General features: G+C 55.4%; 1 protein-coding gene across 4 annotated transcripts in view; it reads left to right on the plus strand.

Moving 5' to 3' along the window:
- PLXNA4 (plexin A4) overlaps positions 1 to 13854 on the plus strand; it is a 592266-nt gene that overhangs the window by 551773 nt on the left and 26639 nt on the right. For all 4 annotated transcript variants that reach the window (XM_053218068.1, XM_053218067.1, XM_053218069.1 and 1 more), the window contains 3 exons: positions 214 to 280; positions 1031 to 1177; positions 4930 to 5089. In XM_053218068.1, the coding sequence (XP_053074043.1) occupies positions 214 to 280; positions 1031 to 1177; positions 4930 to 5089 (374 nt within the window). The remainder of the gene's footprint in view (positions 1 to 213; positions 281 to 1030; positions 1178 to 4929; positions 5090 to 13854) is intronic.

The raw sequence follows: 13854 nt of genomic DNA on the forward strand, positions 1-13854 counted from the left end.
CCTGGCTTCGCGGGCAAAGCTTGTCCTATCATTACGGGGTGTCTAGGAGGCTATGGAATCCAAACGTTCTTTAGCACCTCAAGATGGGGCCCAAAAGCCGCAAGCAGCAGAATCAGTGCGGAGTTGTTCCCTTGCCTTCCCAGTCCTTGGGGGTCTGACCAGCTGCTTCTGTCTTTGTCTCGCTCCATCGGTTCCCTTGGTGACTGGTGACAGGACTGAGTCGGTGGCTGAGAAGATGTTGACCAATTGGTTCACTTTTCTGCTCTACAAGTTCCTCAAGGTATGATTGGATGTGGGGGGTATCTCTGGGGGTACCCCCCTACCAGAGTCTGCATGCCCCCAAGCCCACATTCCCCACGGCCTGGCTCGTAGAACCCACCAAGAAATGCGGTCCCCCTCAGCACTGTCACTGGCCCCGAGGCGGCAGACTCCTGACCATCTCAGGAGACAGAGCCTCTGTCAGCCCTTGCATGAGAGATACCATCCCCTGTCCCCCAGGCCGCTTTCTCCAGAGCCGTGAGAGCATCCTGCGTGAGCCCTAAAGCCAAGTTCCCCTTGTGAGCCCAAAACATTTCACCCCTTATTTCCTTGCTTTCCCTCTTCCTCCCGTCCTACCTCTCCCAGCCCCAGGCCCATAAGGGTTCCAGGCTGGTACCTTGCAAGGCACGCTGCCCGTGTGGCTGGGAGGTAGAAAATCCGTTCCCCTCCAATCATTACCTGTTTTGTAAGGCTTTGGCACCACCAGGGACTGACCTCTGTCTCATGATGGGCAGGGGTGGGGTGGGGTGGGGAGGAGGAACAGAGAAGGGACAGGAGGCAGGGGAGGTGAAGAGGAGGGGGCGGACAGGAGAAGACAGGTGGTCGAGAGAGCTGAGAGAAACGCCCATCTGAAGGGGGAGTTGGCACCAGAGAGGAGGACGGGGAGCAGGAGAGAAACGAGACAGAGGAGTGGAGAGCGGCCCTGTCCAGAGAAACGGGCTCCGGGGGGCTGGTCCGGCGTCCGCCCAGCACGGCTCTTCTCTGTGTCCAGGAGTGCGCCGGGGAGCCCCTCTTCTCGCTGTTCTGTGCCATCAAGCAGCAGATGGAGAAGGGGCCCATCGATGCCATCACAGGAGAGGCCCGCTACTCCCTGAGTGAGGACAAGCTTATCCGCCAACAGATCGACTACAAAACCCTGGTAAGCCGGCCTCACGGCGCTGCCCGTGCCCCTGGACAGGGGGCTCTGGTTCCGCACAGCCCCTGCCCAGCAGAGGGGATGGCTGAGGTGCTGGCGAGCCATCTGTCCTTACCTGCCGCACGGGCCCAGCCAAACGTCCCACCTGTGCCCGTCACCCCCAGACTCCCTCAGTTACCGCCACAGCAGGGCAGCTGGATTTGGGGGCCAGTTGCTCAGGCACAGCTCAGCCACACTTCAGCAAAGACTAGTGTGGTTCCGGGCCAGTGCACTGAACGTGGGGTCCCAAGCCCTTGCCAACAGCTGGCTGGCTGATTCCCCAGGACAAACTCCTCATCAGGAATCCCAGCGTGGAGAGCGAAGGTTCCATGCAGAGCAGGTGGAGGCCAAAGGAGAGGAAACCGGAAAGAGTTCCTTATGTTTCAGAAGCCCAGCTCTGCCTACAGTCTAAGTGCAAATACGCCCATGACCCGAGCTATAGACCACAAGGCCGGGATAGCCTAGTGGTTAAGGTGCTTGTCCAGGGAATGTAGGGATTCCCTCTGTCAAGGTTAGACCCCCTCTTCTAATAGCAGCTGTCACCCTAGGAGGCAGCCGAGCTCAGCATGTAGGAGCATGAGGTCTGGATTAGAGCCCTGACTCTGCTTCTGACCAGCTGGCTGATTTGGGGCAGATCCCTCAATCTCTCTGAGTTTGGGTTTCTTTATCTGGAAAAAAAAAAAAATGGAGGATAACACTAAACTGATTTACCCAGGGATAACAACCGTGCATACCTCCCAAAGTTGTCCAGAGGATGGGGTGTGGTGAGGAGCACAAGGCAGGCAGCCCACTCTTTCCCGCCATGCCTGTCCAGCAGGCTGCCACTGTCCCTCTCAGCAGGGCGGGCACTCACACAGCTCTGGGCTCTTGTGTATGGAGGTGTGATCTCCCACCCAGCCTCCTCTAGGAAAGGGGAGGGGTGTGAAAGGAAGGAGGTAGAACGTAAGATCACAGATAAGCGCTGCAGGTGAAGCATGGATGGCCTCAAGACCTGTGGACAGACAAAAGGATTTAAATGCACTTACGGGGAGATGAGACCCATGCAGGCTGGGCCGGCACAGGGCAGAGTCGGGCAGGAGCAGTGAGCCCAGGGCGAATCCCAGACCCCATGGCCAGTGGGGAGACAGTCCCTTCTGGCTGGGAATGATGCACCTGTCCCCCTCCATCTTCAGAGGGCCGGCGAGGCGGGGAGGCACCCAGTGGGCATCTTGACAGACCTGCTGGGATGGGCTCCACTGGGGAAACTTCAGAGGAGCAGCGTGTGACCGAAGGCTTGGCTTCCTTGAGTCACATTCTGCTTCAGAGGAGAGAGTTAGAGGCTCTGATTAAAATGAGAAGGGGCAGGGGGGGAAACCTTCCCAAAATAGAGACCCCAATAGATTTTTTAATGAGCTAGAAGTACCATTGAAATGTCTCCTGCCTGATCTCCCCCGACCCCTTCCTTTCCCATCCCATCCGTGGTTCCCCAATACTGAATCCAGCACCGTGAGCTGAAGTGATGCTCTGTCCCCAGATCGCAGCATCCTTCCTTCCAGAGGCCCCGGCTACTGTTCACACGCCAGCCTGGTTTCAGATGATGTCAGGAACTAGGAATAGGTCAGGGGAGCGCAGCCATCAAGTGGAGAGACCTGGGGAAGAGGCGCCGTGTGGAAAGGGGGAGGAAATTGCAATTGTTTTGCCGGGGGAAGAAAGGGCTGCAGGGAGATAGGCTGCTACCGCAGGCCTACGAAAGGAACTCCCAACAGGCAGAAGGGGAACAGCCCCTGGCTGGCAAGAAGGAAAAGGAAGCAAGCGTACGAGACAAGACAGCTGCAGACAGGGCTGCCCGGGGCCGGAGCCACCGAGATGAAGGGGTCAGATAAAAAGAGGGGAAGTTGTGGGATTCAGCAGTGCCGGAAGAGCCTTGGGCAGTTTGGGCCAACTGCTGCTGTCCTTGTCCTGGGCAGGAGGGGTACCACAAAGGAGACAGGTGCTGAGAGGCTCGGGGCTGCATCACGTTCTAGTTAGGTGCCCTCAGAGGTATTGAGTGATTAATTAGCTGGATACTAGAACTTGGGCTTGCGTGTTCTAGGGCCCTGCTGCTGGGAGTGGCTATTGCATCACCCAGGAGACTGCTAGGTGCTGGGTGCTCACCTGGGAGCTTGCTAGGTGCTAGACCACTGGATGCTTCCCTGCCACAGTGCAGAATCGCAGGCCCCACCCCAGACCTCCAGAGTCAGAATCTGCATTCTAACAAAACCCCTGAGTGATCCTATTCACATTAAAACACCAGAGGTACTGAGTTAGCAGGGAAAAAACCTCAGGCAGTTTGCTCAGAAACTAGCCAAGGGGCATAAGGAATCGGTGTTCTGGGTGGAGCTGTGGCTTGGCCGGTGGCCAGGCAGCCCTGTCCCTCAGTACTTCCTCTTCTTCTCCAGATGCCCCGATGCATCCCACGGGGGTTCTCCTAGGGCCACCATGAACCCCTGGGGCAAGTAGAAACGTCAGAAGGGCATACTCTGGGGTGGGGCAGCCTCTGCCTCGAGGTTCTAGTGGGAGGAAACCCAGAAAAGGCTGCGTTGCTCCTGGAGGAGCAGGCTGAGTCCAGAGCACAGGACGGCAGGGGCAGCCAGGGCAGCACCAGGTGGCAGGCTGTGCCCAGCCATGGAGGGGACATCGAGGGTCCGGGAAAGCTTTAGAGCGAAGGGCTGGGAGAGGGCTCAGAAGGGACCCATGGTCCAGAATTCCTTCCACCATTGTTTTCATTTTAGGACACGTTGAGGGTGAGAATCTGGATTTATAGATTTAGGAGGGTTTTTTTTCCTTCTTAATGGAAGAAGCATGTTCCTGTTTGAGCTCACAGCAGTCTGGCTGCTAATAAAAGGCAGGCGTCCAGGGGCCAGGGTTCTGATTGCAGCCACATGGAGCAGAAGGGGGTGGGGGAGGAAGCTGTCGTCTGAGTCTGCAGACATGTGACATCTGAGATCCGAGGTGGCAGGGGTGCAGGGAAACATCAGGGAGGGGGCATAGGGGGCTCAGGCGGCAGGGGCAGAGGGAGGGTATGGGAGCCCGGCGTGCCAGGCCGCCTAGTCCACCCGCGCCCCGTGGCACCCACCCCACCCCACCCCACTGTGGCCGCGTCCCCCCGCCCAGCATCCTGCACAGCCCATCCACGTAGACAGAGTCCTCTCTGAGAACAGCAAGGAAAGAGAAGCCTTGGGAAAGAGCCCAGAACTTTTTAAAGGAAAAAAAATACAGCTTGGTGCTTTAAGAAGAGCCTGACTTTTTCTGACTAGTTCCAGAAGGAGACTTTGAGGCCCTGGGCCAGGGTGACCACTTTCCCTTAACACGGGTTTGTGGGTTCAGAGCCAGGAAGGGATCTCAAGTGGTTTGAACCTGCACCTTTTTATTTTTAAAGAGCCCATTAAGCTTCTTATAGATTCTCCAACCTCCAGTCAGCCCGAGACCGTCACAAAAATCGAAGCTTATGAAATCTCTTGAGCAAGGAGCCAGATTCGCATGAGTGCGTGTACATTGAGAGGGAGTGACCGGGAGGATGGACCCACACACGTGGAAGGGGAGGGTTCAGAGGGCAACGGGCTGGGTGTGCTGCTGACACAGTGCCGTGTACGTGGGAGAGAGAGCAAGTGGGGGTGTGTGTGGTGGTCTGAGGATGCCCCTGGGACTCAGCTCTTCCTGCTGCCCTCCCCCACGCGCCTCTGCTCCCCCTTCCCCAGGTGCTGAGCTGTGTCAACCCAGACAATGCCAACAGCCCCGAGGTCCCAGTAAAGATCCTCAACTGCGACACCATTACTCAGGTCAAGGAGAAGATTCTGGATGCCATCTTCAAGAATGTGCCCTGCTCCCACCGGCCCAAGGCTGCAGACATGGACCTGGGTGAGTAGGCTGCCCACCCAGGACTGTCCTGGGACTGGTCAGAAGCACCTCCTACAGACCAGGGGGGCCAGGAGGCAGGGGGCAGGCACCCCTCCGTGTCTGCTCAGTGAGTAATAGGCACACAGGGGACTGCCACCTGCTGGCAGCCCCACTGCCTCTGGTGTCCCATCGGCAGTGAAGGGGACGCAAGCTGAGTCTGTGTGGTCCAAGCTCCTGCCACCACCGTCATTAGTCCCCCCGGGCCCTTCCCTTCCCCTCTGTTCTGTGCGTGTTGTTTTTGCTGACTACCTAAGGCAGGAGGGATCTGGGTCAGTGATGGAGGATGGAGAAAAAGAAGAGAGGAAAATGAGAGGTGACAGCCTGCTGGGGAGCCGGATGACATTTTATTTGAATGTTCCATGAATAGATCGCATAGCCTACATAAACAAGGGCATGCCAGTTAGGGCCAGCTGTACTGAGATCCAGTTACGGCTCGCCTGGGTGTTGAATGAGATATTGTCCTGGGGAGACCCTAGTGGGGAGCTCCAGGCTCCAAAGGGGCCAGGACTGAAGAGAGGCAGTTTGGCCTCGTGGCTCATTCTCACACCCGGATTGGAGTGCTGACGCTGCTAAGTTGTAGCTGTGTGACCTTGGTCAAGTCACTTAACCTTTCTGTATCTTAGTGTCTTTACCTGTAAAATGGAGATAATAACAGTGCCCGCCTCACTGTAAGAAAGAAATTAGATGGTGCTTGTAAAAGCCTCTTAATGGAGTGCCTGGCCCATAGAACCCACTCAGTTAGTACTGGCTGTTGTTACTGTGGATCATGAGAATAACACCAGTAAGGAAGTGCTGTGTGTCTGTTGATCCCAGGCATGGAGAGAAAGGCGTTTATGTGTATGTGCTTATGTCTGGAGATTTGTGGCAACGTGGGGGTAGGAGGGCCTCCAGGGGCCCCTATTCCATCCATCTGGACTCTAAGCTGCCTTCAGTTAAGCCATCCAACACAGATGGGCATCTATGCTATTTTCTAAAATCCAAAGGGAATTTTCATCTCCTCCTGCTGTGCCTGAAGACTCAGGGTCAGGAAGTTCCGCTCACTCACCTCAACCCTTTCTGCTTCGTTTAACCCCACCTCCTCTTGCTTAGCTCTCAGCGGGATGTGTTCTGCCCCACACCCAGGGCTCTGACACCCAGGGAGAGACATTGGGCGAGCACGTGGTCCCCTTCCCTTGAGAGGTGTCTGTGTGCGTGTTGCTCTCACGGGAGAGAGTCGGTGGTGGTGACGTGTGTGCAAGCGTGTCCACGCGTGCGTCCCAGGGCACTGGGCACTCCAGTCGGAGTGAACACGTGTGTCTGCATGCGGGTGACTCTGCTGCCGTGAAGATCCCACAGCCTGACGTAGGGAAGGGGCTGCTACGGGACCAGTGGGAGGGAAACCGACTCCCGTGTTCCCCACCCCCAAACACCTAAGTGGGTGGCTCCATAATGGGTTTCTTGGGGAGAGTTGCGTTCACCAGGGATGCCAGGTAGCACCCACCACTCCTTTTGTTGATTTATGGAAGCCGCGTCAGAGAGCTTATCTGTGCTTCTCGGTGTCCTTCTCTGCACAGTGGGCGGGAGGGTGACCCTGACATCATGGGGCCAAGAGGAGGAGCTGTTGTAAGAACCTTCACGCCAGAAGGTGAGTTCGGAAAGGTGGTGTTAGAACACAGGAAGAGCTCCTGTGAGCAGGTGCATATAGGACTGTTGCTTCTCACGCTTGGGAAGGGGTGACTCCCCGGGAGGGAGAGCAGCAGGTGGCTTCGTAAGCCTCCACTCCTGAAGCACCGAGACAGAGTTTTTGCTCCGGAACTCCTCTCTTCCTTACCAGAACAGGGCAGATGGGTGGTAAAGAACACTACCTCCTGTGGTGGTTCAAACACTTAGTAGATTTCAGGAAGGGCGGGAGCCAACGTTCTCCAGTGTCCTCTCCACCCCAAGCTCAGGGGGCAGCGTCCGGAAGCAGATTCAGGGGCCACACCTTCTGCACCTGCTTGATTTCCTGGAGGGAGAAATCCAGTTTCACGGCTCAAGATCTCTCTCCCTCCCTGGAATCTGCACTGCCCCCCGCCCCAGCTTGGGAGGGGAAGGGGCCGCTTCTTAGCCTTAGAAAATTGCTCCCCTAAAAGGCCTGGAGATGCAAATGCCGGGCAAAGCAGAGCATTAATGAATAGATATAAAGCATCCGGCAGCCATCGCGGTGAACCATTTGGAGCCAAAGTGGCAGCCTCAGAGCACCTGTGGCTCCTCCCACCCCCCCAAGGCGGAAGGACCTTGCAGCAAAGCAGCCAAGACTGCCCCCCGGGGTGCACATTCTCAAGCAACAGGCTGCTTCCCAGCAGGGGCGGTGTCTCCTGTGACTCACCGCCCACCACGGCTGCCCACGTTTCAGGTCCCAAGACAACAAAGAGGGCACCCCTCCCATGGGAGCTGCTGCTGGGAAGGACCCAGGAGCTACCCTGGAGGGATGAGGCCTCCGACAGCAGGGACAGACAAGGGGGAAAGCCAAAGAAGTGGGGACCTCAGGCGGTTCGAGCCTCAGGGCCCCATCTCCCTGGGGGAGGAGCCTCTTGCTGGACTCCTCATAAAGGCCCCCTGTGGTGGGTGCTTTTCTGAGGAAGGTCCTTTTCTCTATGAGATCCAGGGCTTGGAGCCGCCCCCAAAGCTCTGGCCTTCTATCTCCCAAAGCCACATCGCATAACAAGGAAATGGGGCCTCCTCAGAGATCCAGATGCTTTTTCCACATGATTCACCTCAGCCTCGTGCCCCCAAGGAGAGTTTTTCCGCATCATGTAGGTGATGGTGCTTGAAACGCCTAAAAGCAATTTACAAATGTAAGGTGGGATTACTATCAAAAATCAATTTATGCCAAAGGGACATAACACATAGGCACGGAGAGGACTCAGACCCGTGCTCTGGACAGAGGCAAGATAGCCAAGGATTCTCCTTTCATCCCCCTCCCCACCCCCCGCCCCCGCAACCCCCATAGGAGGGCATTGGGCCAAGACTTCCTTCCCCCTCCCAATGCCAGCCAGCCCCTGGCAAAGCAGGGACACCTGTCTAAGAACAGCTCAGAAGGGGACAAAGACATTTTAAGCCACCCCTGTCACTGTCCTAAGTAAATCCAGCCCCAAACACCTCCTCCTGCCTTTCATCATCACCCCTGGCCTGGCCCCTCATTCCAGACACTTCCATCCACTGCTCCTCAGACTGAAGTTCTCTCACCTCCCCACCCCTCCCCCATCCACCCTTTCCCTAGACCTTTCCAGGTGTTAAGCAACCAAGATGGGGAATGTATTAGTCAGGGTTCTCCAGAGAAAGAGAACCAATAGAATGTGCACAGAGAGAGAGGTTTGTTTTAAGGAATGGCTCGCGTGATGATGGAGTCTTAGTCCGTTTGGCCTGCTATAACGTGATACCATGGACTGCATGGCTTACGAAGAGCAGAGATTTCTTTCTCACAGCTCTGGAGTCTGGGAAGTCCAAGATCAGAGTGCTGACAGGTTTGGGTCTGGTGAAGATCGCCTCCTGGTTCATCGGTGATGCCTTCTTAGTGTGTCCTCACATGGCAGAAGGAACAGGAGAGCTCTCTGGGGTCCCTTTGACAAGGGCACTGATTCCATTCATGGGTCTCCACCTTCATGGCCTTTTATTTGACATAGACCCCACCTCCAAATCCCATCGCATTGGGGGCTAGGATTTCAACATGGTAATTTTGGTGGGACTCAACCATTCAGTCTATAGCAAGGGGGCTGGCAAGTCCAATGTCTGCAAGGCCGGCTGGCAGGCTGGAGACGCGGCGAAGAACCCACCCTGCAGTTCAAGTCCAAAGGCTTTCTGCTGGCAGCATTCCTTCTTGCTCACAGGAGGTCAGTCCTTTCTTGTCTTCAGGCCTTCAGCCCTGTGGATGAGGCCCACCTACCTTATGGAGGGCAATTCACCTTACTCAAAGCCCACCGATTCAAGTGTTAATCTCATCTAAAACAATTCACAGAAACTTCCAGAATAACGTCTGACCACATAACTGGATGCCTAGGCCCAGCCAGCCTGACACATAAAATTAACCATCACAGGAGCCAAAATGAAGGACAGGAAGGCCTGCTTTCATTTCCGTCTGTTGGAATCTAGGGAATGAAGGAAGGAAAGATACCACAGAGCAGGGGTCTGGGGCTGTGCTGGGGCAGCTACAACTTCCAGAGCTCTCAAAGCACAGTGGCAACGGTACCCCACTCTGTTACACACGAGGCTGTCCTCACCACGTTTATGTCCCTTTCCACCCCTGGGGCACTAAACTCTTCCACAAATGTATCAGAAGAGCCTAACCTGGGGCAAGCTCTGTGCCAGGCATGGGATGTACCAGTGTGAGCAGGATGATTTCCTCATTTCTTCACACAGGACACCCCTCCCTCTGAGCCGTGGGACTTTGTCTCAGTAAACTGGAAATCGTTGGTGCCGTTCTGTTCCACGGCACGGGACAACCCGCCACTCAGAGGCACAATGCCTGGGCCCTGGTCACACAGCAGGAAGGTGGAGAGAACACCCATTTCCTCCCCGTACACTCGCCCCGTGGACCTTGACCTCCAGAGATTCCTCTGGTTTCATGCAAATGCTCTCTCATAGCCCCCCCGGAACTCTGGAATGCTCTGCCACCCCCTCTGTCTTGCCGTTCAAGGTTCAAGTCATGCTGTAAGGATATATATATTTTTTCAAACGAGTAATTCCTGCATGCAATAAAAAGATACACTATCTTCTGAATGAAATATAAAGAGTTCACAGCAGCTGTCTCCCCAGTTTGCATTTTCCGCTGCAGCTGATAGGAAGGACAGATAAAGATAATGGGATTTTTTTTTTCCTTTCTTCTTTCACCTCCCTCTCTCCCTGGAAGGTGGAAGTGTAACAAACTGGATTGTGAGTGTGTCTGTCCTTTGTACTTGGAGCCGGGACCAGGGCATCGGGCTGCCAGGCAGGAGCTGCGAGGGAGAGGTCAGAGCCACCAGCTCTGTCTTGGTGCCGTGCGCCGTGCATATGAACCCTGGGCCACTTCTCCTCCTCCCCAGTGCCCACCACCTGCCTTCTCCACTCTTCTCTGACCTTGCACACCACAGCCCCGCTGGACGGCCACCGGAGCCTCTGTGTCCCATACTCAAGAATGTCCATTAAGCCCTAGCTCCTGTGTCCTAAACTGAGTAGCAGAGCACAGCCTCCTTCTGCCTTCAGCTCTCCAGACTTCCCCCAGATAGCAACAACTCGCCAGTGCAGGGCACTTTACAGTTTACAGAGACCTAGTACCTTAAATGCAGACGGCAAGTTCTACCTGAGAATTTCGTCTACTTCTTTTTTTTTTTAATGTTTGTTCATTTATTTTGAGACGGAGAGAGAGCACACGCATGCACGCAGGGTAGGGGCAGAGAGAAAGGGAGAGAGAGAATCCCAAGCAGGCTCCGTGCTATCAGCGCAGAGCCCAAAACAAGACCCGATCTCACGAACCGTGAGATCAGGATCTGAGTTGAAACCAAGAGTGGGGTGCTCAACCGACTGAGCCACCCAGGCGCCCTGGGAATTTCTTCTTTTAAGCACCTCTTGTTGTAGTTCGGTTATTTTATATTTTAGAACTTGCTCTCACAATAAATAAAATGCTTCCTTTTTTCCTTTTTTTAAACAAAACATAGTTAGACAGTACCCCCTCCTGTTCCTGGGTCAATTTCCCAACCTTGTTTGCAGTGACACTCTGATCCTGTCATGGCCCCTCCCTGTTCTGCTTTGATGCACATTCCCTACCCTGCTGAGTTGCTGGGAGTTGAGGGTCCCAGGGTCCCCTGCCAGGTGTCTCCTTGGGGTTCACCGGTCAACAGGTGTGCAGCAGAACCCATGTCTCCTCCAGCCCTCTGCTCAGGGTCCTGTCTTTGGGGGCAGAGCAGGCGCTGTGCAGGTTGGCTGTGCTCCTGGTGAGAGCCTGCTCCCCGTGCCCCCAAGGTGAGACAAGGTGGCCTGGGGTGGCAGCTCAGGCATCCACCGGGAAGGTCCCCTATGGATCAGGAGGGCTGGCTCAGTCAGTTCTGATGAGTCTGCTTCTTCCCCTGCCCATCTGGGTCAGCCTTTCTCAAAGCTTCTGTGATAGATCTGAGGAGAGGTGCTGATAGGAAGAATGGAAAGGGGGGGGTTGCAAGCCTTGAGCCCCCACCCTAAGGTAAAATGAAGTGCATGCATGAATGTGTGTGTGCATACATCTATGAGTGTGTGAGTGTGTGCACACATGTGTATGTGTGCCCGTGCACACACGTGCACACACACACACACACACACAAGGGAAACAGCTTGTGCAGGTTTGTGCTCTACATAGGGTGTGTCCCTCAATATAGCACCTGCTGGGAGGCAGAGGAACTTCCAAGAGCCAGGCCAGTGATGTGCTTGGGGCCAGTGCCTCCTTCCAGGGATTTCCTGCACCAGAATCCCTCCCTCGTCTATGCCCCAGCTTCCAGCTATTCCCTCAGCCACCTTCTCAAAACTTGGGGGACATGCCATGGTGCTCCCATCTCCTCTTCCCTGAGAATTTCCAAGCACTGTGTGGTCTATCTCCTGAACACCCCCTACGTCTGTACCCCAGTCCCTACTGCTTAGCTCGGGCCCTCACCATCCGCCTTGGCCAAGGGCAGCCATCCTTGGTGGGGCTTCCTACCTCCGTGTCCTTCAAGAGCTCCCCCCTTCTCATCCACCCCGTCTCCCTGCCCTGGAGCTCACCCCCAGATGCCTTAGCCTGGCTTGCCAGATCTTTCTTACCCCACTTCTGCCTTGCACATGGCTCTCCAGCCTCCCAGCCTCTCCTTTCCACTGCCTCCCACACTGACACACATCTACGGGTCCCCAGAAGCATCACATAAGTGGCATCTTCGGACCAGAGCACCCGTCCTCCTGGCCGCCCAGCCCTCGGCCCAACAGCCATCCTTGGACCCACCCCCCCCCAGACGCTGCTCATTCTCCCCCCCTAACCCCCCCCCCGATCCCAGGGCCCCCGATTCATCCTGCTTCCTCACAGCCTTCCCCTAGAGAGCCCTTCAGGAGCCAGGGCTTCAGTCTGATGAAGCGTCGTGTTGTGCTAGCACAGGACCTGGCACGCTGTGGGCACTGAGCAGACGGTGCTGGAGTGGGTGAGTGTGAATGGGGCTCTGAGGTTTCCTGGATCTGGATTTTCAGCACGGGGGGCCGCAGGAGATGCGTCTTCCTAGATGTGCTGGTCCAGAGCGTGCCCTGTCTCAAGATTCTCTGGGGCCATCTCTGAGCTCAGTGTCTCCCATCATTTGGTGTCTGGAGGTATTTTCTGGTCCCTCCCTGTGCCCCAAGGGCAGGCAAAGCTGTGTGGAGGCTACGCACTCACCCGGAGGATGCTGGCCATCGGCCCAGCTGTCCCATCACCCCTCAGCTATTCTAACAGGGCCACCTCATACATACAGAGCAAGGTGTGGACACAAAAGAGAGATATTTTTAGCACTGTTTTTATAGGCAAGACAGAAGGAGCCTATCTGGTGAAGAGAGTGCTGGACTTGGGATTGAGAGGCCTGGTTCTATTGATTTGCATTACCGTCATTAACACGGAGCGTGTGTCGAATATACAAAAATACACAGGGCGCAAAATGAGATACGTCCTCGTTCAGGGGCCTCCCGAGGATGACCTAGCCAGCCACACGCTGCCAAGGGCACGAGGCCGCTGTCCTTCAGATCTGAAGGTGGCAGGCCTGCCTTACCCTCAACCGGTGCAGCCGGCCCTTGGGTTCCTCACTGCTGGGCAAGGACGGTATTTCCGGAAGCCAGCTATGGCCTGCGAAGGGTGGACACTCTGAGATGGGGAGAAGCCAGCCGCTTTGGCCTTTGACCTTGTCCCTTCCTGGTTCTGGCATGACTCCGTAGAGCTCCAGTTCCTGCCTCTGTTGAGATAAGGTCACGAAGCTATGCAAGAGCACTCCAGAAAGCCGAGCCCATGTCTGCTCTCCTGATTTTCTGGAGACTTTCTGTGATGAGTCTGGGAAGAAAAGAGAGACCATGGCTGATGTGGATGAGGGATTTCAGGAAAGGAAGGAAAGTGTAACACAGAAGCAGAAATGTGTTCAGGCCAGCAGGTAAAACTAAGGACTCCGGCCAAGAAGAGTGAGTTTCAGGAATGAGTTCCCAGGTTAGCCCAGGTTAAATTACTCGGCACCGGGCAATCCCCTGCCTTCCTGCTGCACTCCGAGTCCCCGCCTCCGCTGGGGGTCAGCTTGGCCGGCTCCCCATGGCCTGGTTCTTTCTTGTAGCCCAGGGCTGGAGTTGCCAAAACCAGGCTCCCTCCTCCCTGGGTTTCCATCCATTAGGACTGATTTGGGGGCGCGACAGAGAAGTTCACTGTTTTATCTTCCTTCTATTTCAGCGGGATGGAAAGCAAATCCAAGTTTTCTCGTTTTTTTTTTTTAAGTTTATTTTTATTTATCTTTGAGAGAGAAATAGAGAGTGAGTGGGGGAGGGGCAGAGAGCGAGGAGACAGAATCCCAAGCTCTGACAGCACAGAGCCCGATGCGGGGTTCGAACTCACAAACCGTGAGATCACAACCTGAGTTGGACGCTTAACCGATTGAGCCACTCAGGTGGCCCACCTCCCCCGGTTTTTCTGTGTAAGAGGTAACGAGAAGAAACAGGTTCAAGAGATCTAAAAAGCAGGGCTAAGTGCTCCCCTTGATTCCAGCTCACCATCCTCATGTTGGTACTTGGGGGAATAT

Source organism: Acinonyx jubatus, chromosome A2 (genome assembly GCF_027475565.1).
Source record: "Acinonyx jubatus isolate Ajub_Pintada_27869175 chromosome A2, VMU_Ajub_asm_v1.0, whole genome shotgun sequence".
Lineage (NCBI taxonomy): Eukaryota > Metazoa > Chordata > Mammalia > Carnivora > Felidae > Acinonyx > Acinonyx jubatus.